The sequence below is a fragment of the Mytilus galloprovincialis genome, chromosome 2, assembly GCF_965363235.1.
Source record: "Mytilus galloprovincialis chromosome 2, xbMytGall1.hap1.1, whole genome shotgun sequence".
In the NCBI taxonomy this organism is placed as follows: Eukaryota; Metazoa; Mollusca; class Bivalvia; order Mytilida; family Mytilidae; genus Mytilus; species Mytilus galloprovincialis.
The window spans coordinates 76,249,937-76,264,444 of NC_134839.1; the positions used below are offsets into that span (position 1 = coordinate 76,249,937).

Genomic DNA, 14,508 nt, shown 5'->3' on the forward strand with positions numbered 1-14,508 from the left:
AAAACGATAGTGCAAGTGGGTATCAGTGTACTATGGACACATTCTTGTTTCATATTTATCAAATAACAGTTAGTTTTAAAAATGTTTAATGCATGTCTATATCAAGGTCTGGGAACAATTCAGTAATCCCAGATAGTTAGTTCTGATCATACCACAACTTATTTGATTGCAACATTTTTTATTCAGATCGAAAAAAAAATGTTTTTTCATGCAAATACTGATACTAGTTTATAGTAAAGTGAATGTTTGTATTTTTCCTTTGCTCTCTAGAATTGATCCTGGTCTTAAGAGTACAGTATACTGCTCTGGAGTGGCCAGTGGTGATGAAGAAGAATGGAATTTTGTGTATAACAAATATAAAACAGCAACAGTTGCTGCTGAAAAGGCACGGCTATTATCTGCCTTGTCATGTACCAAACAAACATGGATTCTGAATAGGTAAATAATTGAATTCATATATTTTTAATTACTATTTAAAAGTATATCTTCAGGAATTTAAGAATAAAGGCTACCATCTTAAGTATTTTTCCCCATCAAAAAGGATGTGTATAAATCTACTCATCCACACCATGGTTAAACATGGACTTCTTTGTTACATCCATGTCAGATGTTTCTCAGGAAAGGATCATATAATCTGTCCAAGATGATGTAATAAGAGTTTACTGGTGATAAAAAAAATGGCCACAGAAATACTTGAAGATCTTATTGTAAATGCACCTGCCCTTGTATCATTGAATACTTGATGGAGGTATACTGCAAAAGACTTAATCAACACCTAATGTTTTATTTATTTATTTAGTTTTTAAGTTGTATTTTATTGATCAATTTCATTTGCAAGCAGTCCCTACACTCTTAAATTTACTATTAGTCCAGCCTAGATAACTCTGTTAATATAATGAATTTGTATTTCATTTGTATGATATTATTATTGTTATAGAATTATTGACAATTGCTCTTGATCCTTGATTTTAAAATTCCAATGGTTTATTGATACAATAATTGTTCTTTAGATTCATCAAAATGTCACTTGACTTTAATCAAGTAAGGAAGCAGGATTCTAGTAAAGTTATTACTGGTATCCATGGTAACCCAATAGGCCGTGACCTGGCATGGACTTTCTTGAATTCAAACTGGGATCAAATATTCAGCATGTAAGATAGCTTTCTCAAACTACTGTTGTTTTTTTTACTTTAATTTAACATGCTTTTATGTTGTTAAAATATTAACAAAATGAAAAGTGAATTTCTTTTTTTGGAGAGAGAATACGAATGAAGGCTTGCCTCTCAAAACTTTCAGGGGGAGACAATTATATCAAATCTTAGATTGTTTATACAAACTTTACTGCTTTTCTAGAATTTATTGTTTGGAATGTTGATACAACCATTCATTTAACCTGGATTTGTTAAAAACTTTGAAGACAGCCAGTTGGTTCATAATTATCATTTCATTTTTTTAGTCTACAAATACAGATTCTGGTGTTGATAGTGTACTTTTTCTTAATGTATTTTCATACTCATTCCCAATTTATTTGTTCATGTTTTATGTATGAAATAGCAAGTAGATGGATGAAATTATAAATTACTAGTAATAAAAATTGTGGGTCATGTTAAAGGTTAAGTTGTGATTCAGTCCGTTTGAAAAATGAAAATAAATTGTTCAATTAAAGCTGATAAACTAAATGCAAAACCCATTTACATAAAACAAATCCTTATTTTGAGTTAGAACTGGTAGAATTTATTTAAAGTTGATATAATGTGTCCTAGGTATACTACATAAAAAAATATGGTGAAGAAAAAGCAGGAGGTATTTTTTTTTTAAATCACAGTAATTGTTTACGTACTGTAATTGTAGTGCTAGCCATTTTATACCAAGTTTTTTTTATAATGTGACATTTTTAATTACAGGTAATTCACCATTTCAGAATCTAATGCATTCTGGCTAATATTTTCATAAGAGTACACCAAATGTCTTGATTGGTTGAAACTGTCATTAACAAAGAAAATTAAACCAATGACAGGATGTTATTTTCATTTTGGGGAGCAAATCATAAAATTACCCTATAGATTCTGAAACCACCAACTACATATTTGGATTATTCTTTAAACAATTTCAGTACGCCAGTGTTGATATAGACAGAATATGTTATGAATTTTACATTTGTTTTTCACATCTTAAATGTATTCATACTATGACTCTGAAAGTGTATTGCAAGTTTCAATAGCTTTTCCCATTTATACAAATTGAATTCTACTGGTACGTTCTACCTTTATACAAGATTTTACTGGTACAAAATGAGTTTTATAAATGTATTTGTAATCAAGTTAAAACTGTGGATGTTGTGCAAGTTGTATTTAGTAAAGACCACAACTTGATTGTTTTAATCTAAGTACTAAAACTCACTTTAGAAGACATAGTGTATGTTAATTATTTTCTTAATTATTTTTTTTAAAAGCCATTTTTTTCTATAAAAACTCTTTTTACAGGCATGGAAAAACTGCATTCACTATTTCGAGGTTGATCAGTGGGACAGCATATGGCATGAATTCACAGTACGATCTTCAACAGGTGAGTTTATTCATTGATTAAAGAGAAGAATACTAATTTTAGGCTAGCAAACATATATTTTATAAAGGGAAACCTGACATAGAGAACAAGTTGAGATTTGTTTTAGTTTTCATTGATTCATTGGAAATACAATAAGATGTGCATAATAGTCAGTCATGCTTATGTCTGATTGAAAGTGCTTTTTGTCCCAGCGTGACTTGTCGCAGAAGGAATTATAATACCCGTCATCCTACAGTTCATCTACCCAGTCTTGTGAACAAGACTTCGTTGGAAAATCAGTGCCAATCAACTTGTTTAAGAGTTATGTCCCTTGGAAAAATTGATTCTTCAGAAACTACATTGTAAGCACTCTCATGTGTACAAATATTATCAAATTTATATGAAAGGTTTATATTAGCAATATCTTGGACAAGTTCAAACATTAGTGCTGTTAAACTATTTTTAACAGAAATTTGTCCCTTGGAAATATTAATAATTCATAAAATTGCATTGTAAGTGCTTGCTTGTATTCATTTCAGTAGGATACTATTGAAATCTTAAAAAAAAAAACAACAAAAAAAACAAACAAAAAAACAACATATATTTTAGTTGTTGCCCTTGGACATATGTGCAATCAGGGGAGATATTGCAACTCTGTTCTTTTATTTGTTAACAATTATTTGAATCTTTGAAAGAATTTTCCAATTGGAAAATATTAAAATTAGATTTATGGCTATATATTTCCATATCTTTACATACTATTATATATTTATGTGAACATTTCATAAAATAAACAAGAAGTTATACAAATGTGTTGAATGAAAATATTTGGAATATATTTTCCATGAACAAAGAAAAGATTTTCTATTTTTTACTTACTTTTAAGACTTGAGTTATTAGGCATAGTCGCCTTTTATCATGCCATCACAATAGGAGATTCAAAGAAAACAAGAAAATTCAATTTGATGTCATAATCGAATTTTGACCAATGAGGAATTGAGATCAAACGAACCACACATTGATTTAATAAAAATAATCAACATGTCAGGAAAAGGATAAATCACATCTAAGAATTAGATAAATTAATTTATTTTATATTTCAATTTCAGTTGAGGGAATTCAAGAGAAGGCATCCCAGCATAGGATCAGGCCAGAGAGCACTTGAACAGGCAATAGAGAAGACACAAGCTAACATTAAATGGATGAGCAGATACTATTCACATATTGAAAACTGGCTAGATGAGAATTTACTAGACAATCAAGGATCAGACTATAGACTTTCCAGATCTGTTATTCCTTCTTTCTATTCTATTGAACTGTTTCCAGACTTATACTCTGGTGATCCATCAAAGTTTACATTTACTGGGTCTGTAACAATACAAATTACTTGTACAGAGAATACCAGTAACTTTACACTAAACAGCAGACAACTGGAAATAGATGAAAAATCTGTAAAAATAGAATCTCTGGATAAAGTAATTGTTGGTCCTGTTTTCTTGTCATTATTGTATGATGCTGACTCGCAACTTGTTACATTTGTATCTAGTAGCCAGTTTATAAAGGGCTATAACTATTCCATAGCTATGAACTTTTCTGGTCCCCTGCTAGATGATCTACAAGGTCTTTACTACAGTTCATATAAAGAGGGAAACACCACAAGGTATGATAGTAATGTAAGATTTGTGTTTATTGTATTTAATTTGAATATGACATTCTTGTTTTGCTGTGGAAACAAAGCCATGTTCTAATTCCAATAATCTATTAATCAATATATACAGTTAACTAAATCCAACTGAATATGCACTGATTGTTCTGCATGGCATTAAGTAGTGCACCTTTTGGGATTTAGATATGAGTGGTTTTGGGGAGCTTCAAGACAATATTGACTTATTTTTTCTGCCTATTTTATTTAGAGACAAAATTATCCCTTAAAGTCTGTCACTTTTTAATGCAAACAAAAAAATGCAGAAAAGTAAGAAGTTGTATGAAATAGTTACTTAATACCAAAATCAAAGATGTAGAACATATTATATCATAATAATTTGGTAACTCATGTAATTACTGTCTCCTACATGCCTTGGACATAATTTTTTTTTTTAATAAATAACACTCCTAATGCTCAGATTGGTTGTCATCGTGCAACACAGTTAATAACACCATATAGGAAAAACATAGAACTCCTTTTGTCATAAGACACTGTCAAACATCCAAACATACTATCCACACTTGTTACTTAATAAAATTTGAATGTTATAAAAATTATATTAGAAATTGAATATAAGGATAAAAGTAGCTGGGTTTCATTTCATTTTGTCCATCTACAGGTACTTAGCCTCAACTCAGTTTGAATCAATCAAAGCCAGAAAAGCATTTCCATGTTTTGATGAACCAGATTTAAAGGCACAGTTTAAAGTGACATTGGTTCGTCATAAAGACAAGATTTCACTATCCAATATGCCAATAGATAAAACACATACCAGGTACTGTACCATGATTACTACTCTCATGGAATATAAATGTCATTGTAATATAAAATTACAAACCCTGATAAAAAAATATTTTAGGTGTCAATATCTTAAGTTAATACTAAGTTAATTTAGATATTTGATCAAAATTAAAATGGCACATACAAACTCGTGTAAAGCAGAAATTTTCTTGCTCTGCCAAAGATAGAAGGGGGCATAATGTTTTTTTTTCAGTCTTTGTGTCTAAACATTATTCAACTGTTCAGTATCAGATTGTATATAAAAGTTTGTTCAATGTAGTTTACCATGAAGTTGGGCATGATTCAAAATTTTGGGTATTCCTGACTGTTTTATTAATGACAGCCAAATTTTGAACTTTAAAGTTTTTAATTAAGAAAGTGTTGAAAATTTATATATAACCTCTTTATAGAAATATTCTTGTTTTATACATGTTTAAGAAAGATTTTCTTTATAAGTGTGTATGTTATAAATGTTACCAGTGTAGGATATTATCAAGAATGAAAACGTTACACACAAGCAATTGAGACTTACTTTATCTGACGATGTATTTAGTTTCATTGTGTATATCTTATATTTTTATTTTGTAGGTCTGATGGTTACATGGCTGATGAGTATAAAGTGACTCCTATAATGTCAACTTATCTGTTAGCCTTTGTTGTGGGAGATTTTAATTACACAAATAGCACTACTAGAACTGGCATCAAAGTAAGAGTCATTAATATCTATCTGTGTCTGAATTTGTCCAGCGTTCTTCATTGTTTTAAGGGTTTTAACTTGACTAATAATAGTGTCAGGGCAAGAGTGACACATATGTCAACCCAACAGCAAAATAGAAAAGGCATTAAAAAGTAAAATACATGGGTCAGGGAAAGGATAAATTGTGTAAGAATTGGAGAAAAATGTCTATACTATTCATCAGTAAATAAACCATGAGATGTGGTGTGATTGCCGAAGAGACAACTATCCACCCCAGACTAGACAGTAGCAACACTTCTATTAGATTTTAAAGGAATTTGTTGAGATACCTCATTCTTTGCCTGCTTGTTCAAATTATGCTTATACTTTTAAACCATTAACCATATTAACAGTTTACATTATTCAAATTATATGATTATATTGAAATTTTCAAATTATTTTTAGTATGGTGTATGGTCAAGACCAGAATCAGTGGACCAGACTAAATTTGCATTGAATGTTGGAACTCAAGTGTTGACATTTTATGAACAATTTTTCAACATATCCTTTCCTCTACCAAAACAAGGTATAGTTATTCATTGTACATTTGTATTTCCAATTCACCAACATTAAAAGACAAGTTGCTTACATATATAACAATCTTGTGATGTTTTATGCCCCACCTACGATAGTAGAGCCACCTAAGATAGTAGAGGGGCATTATGTTTTCTGGTCTGTGCGTCCATTTGTTCAGCCGTCTGTCTGTCTCGTTTCAGGTTAAAGTTTTTGGTCAAGGTAGTTTTTGATGAAGCTGAAGTCCAATGAACTTGAAACTTAGTACACATGTTCCTTATGATATGATCTTTCTAATTTTAAAGCCAAATTAGACTTTTGACACCAATTTCACGGTTCAATGAACATAGAAAATGAAAATGTGAGAGTTTCAGGTTAAAGTTTTTGGTCAAGGTAGTTTTTGATGAAATTGAAGTCCAATCAACTTGAAAACTTAGTACACAGGTTCCCTATGGTTTGATCTTTCTAATTTTAATGCCAAATTAGATTTTTTACCCAATTTCACGGTCCATTGAACATGGAAAATGATAGTGCAAGTGGGGCATTCATGTACTTAGACACATTCTTGTTTGTCTATTGATTAGCAAGTCTTAATTAACTGCACTGGGTCTTCTTTTGCATGCCGGACCTTTTGATGTAAACATAGCTACGCGCCTGAATAAAAGTATGAGAAATCACTAATTCAATATCAGCACAAATATTTCAGTCAGTGTGTTTATTCTTGTTATATTCATATCAGACATGATAGCTATACCAGACTTTGGACCAGGAGCAATGGAAAACTGGGGACTTATAACATATAAAGAGAGATACTTGTTATATAAAGAGGGTGTATCCTCAGCAGAAAGTAAACAAAGAACAGCTGTTGTAATAGCCCATGAACTAGGACACCAGGTTAGTAATATTGTGTGAGAAACAGCATTTAGCAATTCTTAGGAAGGTTTAGACATCAAAACAAACAGTGGCAATACAGATATCAGTGGTCATCTCTGAAATAAACTTCATTTAATAATTAAATCAACAGCCTATACTGACATAAATACAATCACTTACTTAGTTCATCTGTATAACTTATAAACTGACCAGCAATTACCAATCAAACCAGCTAAAGCCAAACTTCAGGTGCAGGATTTTCTTACTGTGTTGAAAACCCATATGTGGCCTTTGGTTGTTTTTTAACTCTTTGGTCGAGCTGTTATCTCTTTGACATATTCACCATTTCCATTCTCAATATTATATCATGTAAAACCATGCCAAGACCAAAGAACCAGCTACTAGGTAGAAAATAGATACTATATAGTTAGTTATTTTCGCAGGTGTAAAATTTACGCGAATTTCATTGAATGAGGTATACAAATATTTTGGCGGTTTTTATTTTGGTGGATTCAAAACTTTTATCGATACCTTTGCATTAGCTCTTTTAAATTGTATGAATCTATTTTTGCGAATTTGTTTTATCTGTGAAAAAAACCCCGCTATATGGTAATACACTATGCAATTCACAAGAACTTGGAAGTTTTTCTATTATAAATAAATCAGTTAAAACAGCCTTGGTTTATCCTTATCATTTAACACCAGGATGTTTTGGACATTCTCCTTCAAAATTTATTATCTATTGAAACTATAAAGCAAAATCAAATTATAACAAAACAAAACTAATATTACAGAATTTAGTGAATAGTTTAAATTTGAAAATTAGGAAAAAGAATTAACTAGCACTGGCTTAACCAAAAATATTTTGTGTACTTTAGTTTTGAAATTAGAGATTTTTTTTATGCTCTTCTATTAAGAATTTGCATATATGCTTGTTGATGGAATTAACAGTTCTAAATTATTATTTTTAGTGGTTTGGAAACTTAGTAACAATGAAATGGTGGGACGATCTTTGGTTAAATGAAGGATTTGCGACATTTATGGAGTATATTGGAACAGACCATATCTTCCCAGATTGGAAAATGGTAAGTAATGTTTGCAGAAGAATTAATATAGTTTTTTTATAGGCAATGTTAATAACCTAGACTTATGACTTCATACGTCATACATTCTTCATCTAATTTTTGAGAAAAACCTATATCCCTGGAGTATCTTCGGTATTATCATACAGAAATAACTATATAAGGCAAAAGTGTGATAATGTTAATAACTGAGATCAAAAAGAAAGGGGACTCAATGGCCCAGTGGTCTAAGTGGTTCTACTACTGTAATCACTAGCCAGTCAACACTGAGGTTGTGAGTTCAAACCCAGCTCGTGTGGTTGCACTGGACTCCAATCTTAATTGACTAGGATTGTCAGTTTTCCTATCAAAGGTCATGGTTTTCTCTGTACACTTGCTTCCTCCACCAATAAAAACTGGCTGCCACGAAATAGCCCAAAAGTGGCGCTTAAAAGTGGTGTTAATACACCAACAATCAATCAATCAATCAAAGAGAAGCTGAGACAAAGTATTTTGATTTATTATTTGCTTATCACTATTTTTCTTTAACTATGCTTCATTATATAGGAAAGTCAAAATCTATTAGTAGATATAATTCTGTTAATTTTTTTGAATAATAGTAGTACTTTCACTTTCAGTTTGACCATATGATAATAGAGGATCTGCACCCAGTTTTAGACTTTGATAGTCATGTGACATCTCATCCAATATATGTACCATTAACAAGTTTAGAAGAACTAAGTAATATCTTTGATGCCATATCATACAGCAAGGTAAATATCAACCTTTATCAGCAGTCAACAACAAAAATACAAGGGAACAATAAATTCCTGTAAGTGTATTAAAAACAAGCATTGTCATGGGCAAAAAAATGCAGAAATAAAAATAGTTTATTACACAATGTGATCAATTAACCTAATCCAAACAATAAACCCAGTGCTTCAAGTAAGCAGTTCATGCATGCTCTGCTAGCAGAAAGAAATATATATTAAAAGATAATGAATATTATTTAAAGGCCAAATGATTGTTGAGTAGAACTGCAAAATGATCAATTTCATTTTAAATATAGAATGTACTATTTGAAAGACAGATTGTATACAGAATGTATTATAATTACAGGGAGGAAGTGTGATAAGAATGACCAGATTTTTCTTAGGAGAAGAAACCTTTAGCAAAGGACTATCAGTAAGTTTTTTTTTATCCACATCAGTATTGACTAGTTACCATAGATTAAATCTGAACTCTTTTAGCATAAAATATTTTATCATATTGCATGACAAAAACTAGTTATTCCAGTTCAAATGAATGTATTTTTAATCACTATGTGCTTCATTGAAACCCCAGTTATATCTTTATTTCATTATTTTATCAGGGGAATTTACATTATCAATGTAACTCTTAGTGACCTAGGCCTGCATTACAATTTTTTTGATAGATTACTATGTTGATGGAAGTAAATTTTAATATTTTATGACTACCAGTAATCTGCATTTTTTTAGTTTTATATTATATTTCTATTTTATAGAGATATTTAAATAACAGAAAGTTTCAGAATGCGGATCACAATGATCTTTCTGAAGCCCTGAATATAGTAAGTATATTATTATATGATTATTACAACATATGTATCAGTGAACAGTTTTAATATTTTTCTGTACATTATGGTATACATGTATTAAGAATTTTATCAAACTTTCTGTTGAAACTCAGAAAAAAAAGTTTTGAGGTCTTAAAGGAATTGTGTTATTCATTTGCTTGCCTGTCCATGTTCATGTGAGCCAACTTCTCCTAAACTGCATGATAGATATTATCAAAACTTTAAGTCAGTTGTAAAATGAGAAATATAAAATAAACGAAAGAAAAATATGATACCAGTCCTAAATATATAAGGGGAGATAATCAACCTTACCAACTACAATTTTGTTAATATGTTTCGAATAATCTGTTGTTAGCACAAATTCTCTAAAAGAGCTTTACAGTAATTGCAGAAACTGAACATAGTTCTAGAACACTACTAGAGGATCTTCATACAGGAATATGATACTACATGTTAAAGGGGAGAAAATTGAATTTACTTGCTGCCATTCCAATATTGCAACATGTTGAAACAATCTCTTATAACTACATCACCTCCTTATTGACTGAAAGTTTATTGATGAAACTTTACACACCTTTACAACACCACCAGTACCTGAATATATGGATAAAGGATTAATAGATTGTAGTTGATTTTGGATGTAAGATTTGGTTACTGTGGATTCCTTTATTTTCGTGGATACCAATTTTAGTGGATTGAGGAAAACATGCATATTCTTGGATATTTAAAAGTGGTTTTGGCAAAGTCTGCATACATTCCTTTAGGAAATTTGTAATTCCTTGAATATTTCAATTTTTGGTTCCCCTGGACCCACGGAATCCATGATGCTGCATTGTCTAAATATACTTTCTTATGTTCTTCGTTCTTATGTTTTACTGTTATACCACTGTCCCAGGTTAGGGGAGGGTTGGGATCCCGCTAACATGTTTAACCCGCCACATTATTTATGTATGTGCCTGTCCCAAGTCAGGAGCCTGTAATTCAGTGGTTGTCGTTTGTTTATGTGTTAAATATTTGTTTTTCGTTCATTTTTTTACATAAATAAGGCCGTTAGTTTTCTCGTTTGAATTGTTTTACATTGTCTTATCAGGGCCTATTATAGCTGACTATGCGGTATGGGCTTTGCTCATTGTTGAAGGCCGTACGGTGACCTATAGTTGTTAATGTCTGTGTCATTTTGGTCTTTTGTTGATAGTTGTCTCATTGGCAATCATACCACATCTTCTTTTTTATATTTACTTTTTAATATCCATCTGATATTTAGATAGAATTTTGGTATAAGCTTTATATTTAGTTTCAGATGGTTTCAGAACTTGTAATTGATCAAAGTTTTTACGTTCTCAAAACTTCATTATTTTTATAGCAAGCCAAGATTGACAAAGTAACTCTGCCGGTCAATGTCAAAAGTATAATGGACACTTGGTTACTACAGATGAACTATCCTGTTGTCATGGTAACCGTTACAGCACAAGACAAAGTTAGGCTGTCACAGAAACGATTTCTAACTAACCCAGAGGCTAAGGATCCAATGTTATATAAATCTCCTTACAAGTAAGAAAATCTAAGACCTGCTTGTTAATCATCTTTATATTGTAATTGAGATTTGAATATGTTATAGCAAACATGCACTGCCAACTTCACAAATTTTCTAAAATATTTTTTTTTATAACTCAGTCTGATACTGCAGATATTGATCTAGTTTTGATGCATTACGGTTGTGGATCCAGGATTTTGAAAAAGGTAGGCCCACCAACAAGGCAATGTTATAAGTAGGACTCATGAAATTTCTATGCATCAACCATATATGTATTTTCATTAGGGCCCTTTCCAAAATCTGTTTCTGCATTAAAGTATAATGATGTTTTACAGAGTGTGTTCTGTTCTAGTTGATTTACTTTTGTGGTTTATTGTAAATAATGTAATTATCAACATATCTACTTGTAAAATAACTTTGTTTAATTATGATTTCCTTTTTTCAGTTACAAGTGGTGGATTCCAGTAACTCTAACAAACAGTGGAGAGAAACAGTTTGAAAAGACCAATAAAGATGTGATTTGGTTCAATGATACATCTACAGGTAATTAAATAAAGATTTGATTTGGTTCAATGATACATTTCCAGTTAAATTAAGTAAAGATGTGATTTGGTTCAATGATATGTATACAGGTAAATTAAGTAAAGTTGTGTTTTGGTTCAATGGTACAATTACTGATAAATTAAGTATAGGACATTATTTGATAAATTAAGTAAAGATGTGATATGTTGTACAAGTCCCCATTTTTAGTTGCAACACATGTATTGAATTGACTACTTTCAAATTTTGAAATGGAACTTTTCAGATATAACATCCTTGCAAATACCAAAAGAAGATGGTAAATCATGGGTTATAGCAAACATTGGACAAAATGGTGTGTACAGAGTGAATTACACAGAACAGAACTGGAGAGCTATTATCAACCAGTTGAAAACAAATCATACGGTAGTATTTTGCATAGGGATTCTTCAGAATTGTATTGAAAATGGCTTTTAAATTCTTAATATTATTGACTATATCTGTTTTCAACACAAATCTCTGACTTTTTACGGAAAAAAAAAATAACGTGTTGAAGTAAACCACTAAATATTGTGGAATTATTTTAGAATACGTTTTTCCTTTTTACAAAATTGGGAGTTACAGAATTTTTAATTCAGATTCATTCCAATATATAAAGGTTGATTATAGACTGTATAATATTGTTTATCAGATACCTGGTGTGATATGCAGCTGGTGATATAGTATTGTGGCCTCTTGCAAGAGTGACTTCATTCTCAAAATACCATATTGTTTATACTGAATATATTTGAAGTTTTGTTTCATTTTTACTAAAGAAACCTAATAGCTTCTGCAATCAAAATAGTTTTTATGCCATATGAATTGTTTTTCTATTAAAGGCAATTTCTGCTATTAACAGAGCTCAATTAATAAATGATGCATGGAGTTTTAGTAGGTAAGTTTGAAAGAAATAATTAAGAAATAATTGATGCAAGCTATACTTTATTGTAGTTTTAACATGGGAAGGCATTATATTTGTGATTATTTTTGCCCGAGCGATAGTGAGGGCTAAAATAACACAAATGTTATGCCTACCCATGTTAAAACTACAATAAAGTATAGCTTGCATCAATTATTATACCCCCGCTTTAAAAAAGGGGGGTTATACTGTTTTACCTCTGTCTGTCAGTCCGTCCGTCCATCAGTCCATCAGTCCGTCCGGCCATCAGTCCGTCCGTCAGTCAGTCCGTCCCATGAAACTTTCGTCACATTTTTCTCAGGAACTACACATCCACCCTTTCTGTAATTTGGTATCAACATTTATATATGTCAGCCACACCGTGTGATGCGTTTTCAGATTCATCACTTGACAACTTCCTGTTGACCGAACACTTGTCTGATTTTACACATGATAGCCAAGTTGAAAATTTTCGTCACATTTTTCTCAGGAACTACAATACAAGGATTTCTGAAATTTGGTTTCAGGATTTATATAAGTCAGCTATACCGTGTGATGCGTTTTCAGATTCATCACTCGACTACTTCCTGTTTACCGAACACTTGTATGATTTTACACATGATAACCAAGTTAAAAATTTTCGTCACATTTTTCTCAGGAACTACAATACAAGGATTTCTGAAATTTGGTTTCAGGATTTTTATAAGTCAGCTATACCGTGTGATGCGTTTTCAGATTCATCACTCGACAACTTCCTGTTTACCGAACACTTGCATATTTTTACACTATTAATATTATCCACTTGCGGCGGGGGTATCATCAGTGAGCAGTAGCTCGCAGTTTCACTTGTTTCATTTCTGATTAGAACAATTAAGGTAGTATCTATGTCCGATGTGTGTAAGTGTGTAGTCTCTTCCATGAACCTATCTTTTAATTTTGTAAACAAGCAAATGACTGGCAATGTGATTTTTCCATGGAGATTATTTGGCCCTGCCCCCTCAGTCATGGTCTATTGACTTCGAAACTTTTGCTTATTTTACATGTATTGTTTGTGATTAGGTCAGTTTATGGGGAACCACAAGTGGTAGGTCAATGATATTTGGTATGCAGTTGTATAATCATTGGTATATCTCATTTCCATGGAGATAATTTGTCTCCACCCCCTTAGTCATGGTCTATTGACTGATTTTTTTTCTAAGTTATCATGTATTAGTTTGTGATTAGATCAGTTCAAGGGGAACCATTAGTGGAAATCCAATGTTAATTGGTATTCAGTTGTATAAGCATTGGCAAATCTCAATTCCATTGAGAATTTTTGGCCTCACCCCTCAGTCACAGTCTAATGACTTTGAAACTTATCTTAGTTTACATGTACTAGTTTGTGATTAGATCAGTTTAAGATGAACTTCTTATGTTTAGTCAATGATATTTGGTATGCAAATTTATTGGCATTTGCAAGTATTGTTTCCATGGAGATTATATAGCCCCACCCCCTCTTCATGGTTCATTGACTTTGAAACTTTTACATAGTTAACAAGTTAATGTTTTTATTTAGGTTTGGGAACGACTTATGATAAGTCAATTGTATTTGGTATGCAGTTGTATTAGCATTGGCACATCTCATTTACATGGAGATTGTTTAGCCATGTAACTCAGTCATGGTTCATTGACTTTGAATATTTGCATAACTTGTGTAAGATGTTAAAGTA

The 14,508-nt window shown here is 31.4% G+C and overlaps 1 protein-coding gene across 1 annotated transcript in view; it reads left to right on the forward strand.

Annotated features, from left to right (window-relative positions):
• The window catches only part of LOC143064420 (uncharacterized), a 135,894-nt gene that overhangs the window by 111,646 nt on the left and 9,740 nt on the right, over positions 1-14,508 (forward strand). Inside the window, exons 56-71 of the mRNA XM_076237236.1 lie at positions 271-438; positions 1,011-1,151; positions 2,484-2,565; positions 3,654-4,204; positions 4,869-5,024; positions 5,618-5,735; positions 6,171-6,291; positions 7,018-7,172; positions 8,123-8,236; positions 8,851-8,985; positions 9,332-9,397; positions 9,738-9,803; positions 11,173-11,360; positions 11,789-11,886; positions 12,149-12,288; positions 12,741-12,796. Of these exons, the coding sequence (XP_076093351.1) occupies positions 271-438; positions 1,011-1,151; positions 2,484-2,565; positions 3,654-4,204; positions 4,869-5,024; positions 5,618-5,735; positions 6,171-6,291; positions 7,018-7,172; positions 8,123-8,236; positions 8,851-8,985; positions 9,332-9,397; positions 9,738-9,803; positions 11,173-11,360; positions 11,789-11,886; positions 12,149-12,288; positions 12,741-12,796 (2,355 nt within the window). The remainder of the gene's footprint in view (positions 1-270; positions 439-1,010; positions 1,152-2,483; positions 2,566-3,653; positions 4,205-4,868; positions 5,025-5,617; positions 5,736-6,170; positions 6,292-7,017; positions 7,173-8,122; positions 8,237-8,850; positions 8,986-9,331; positions 9,398-9,737; positions 9,804-11,172; positions 11,361-11,788; positions 11,887-12,148; positions 12,289-12,740; positions 12,797-14,508) is intronic.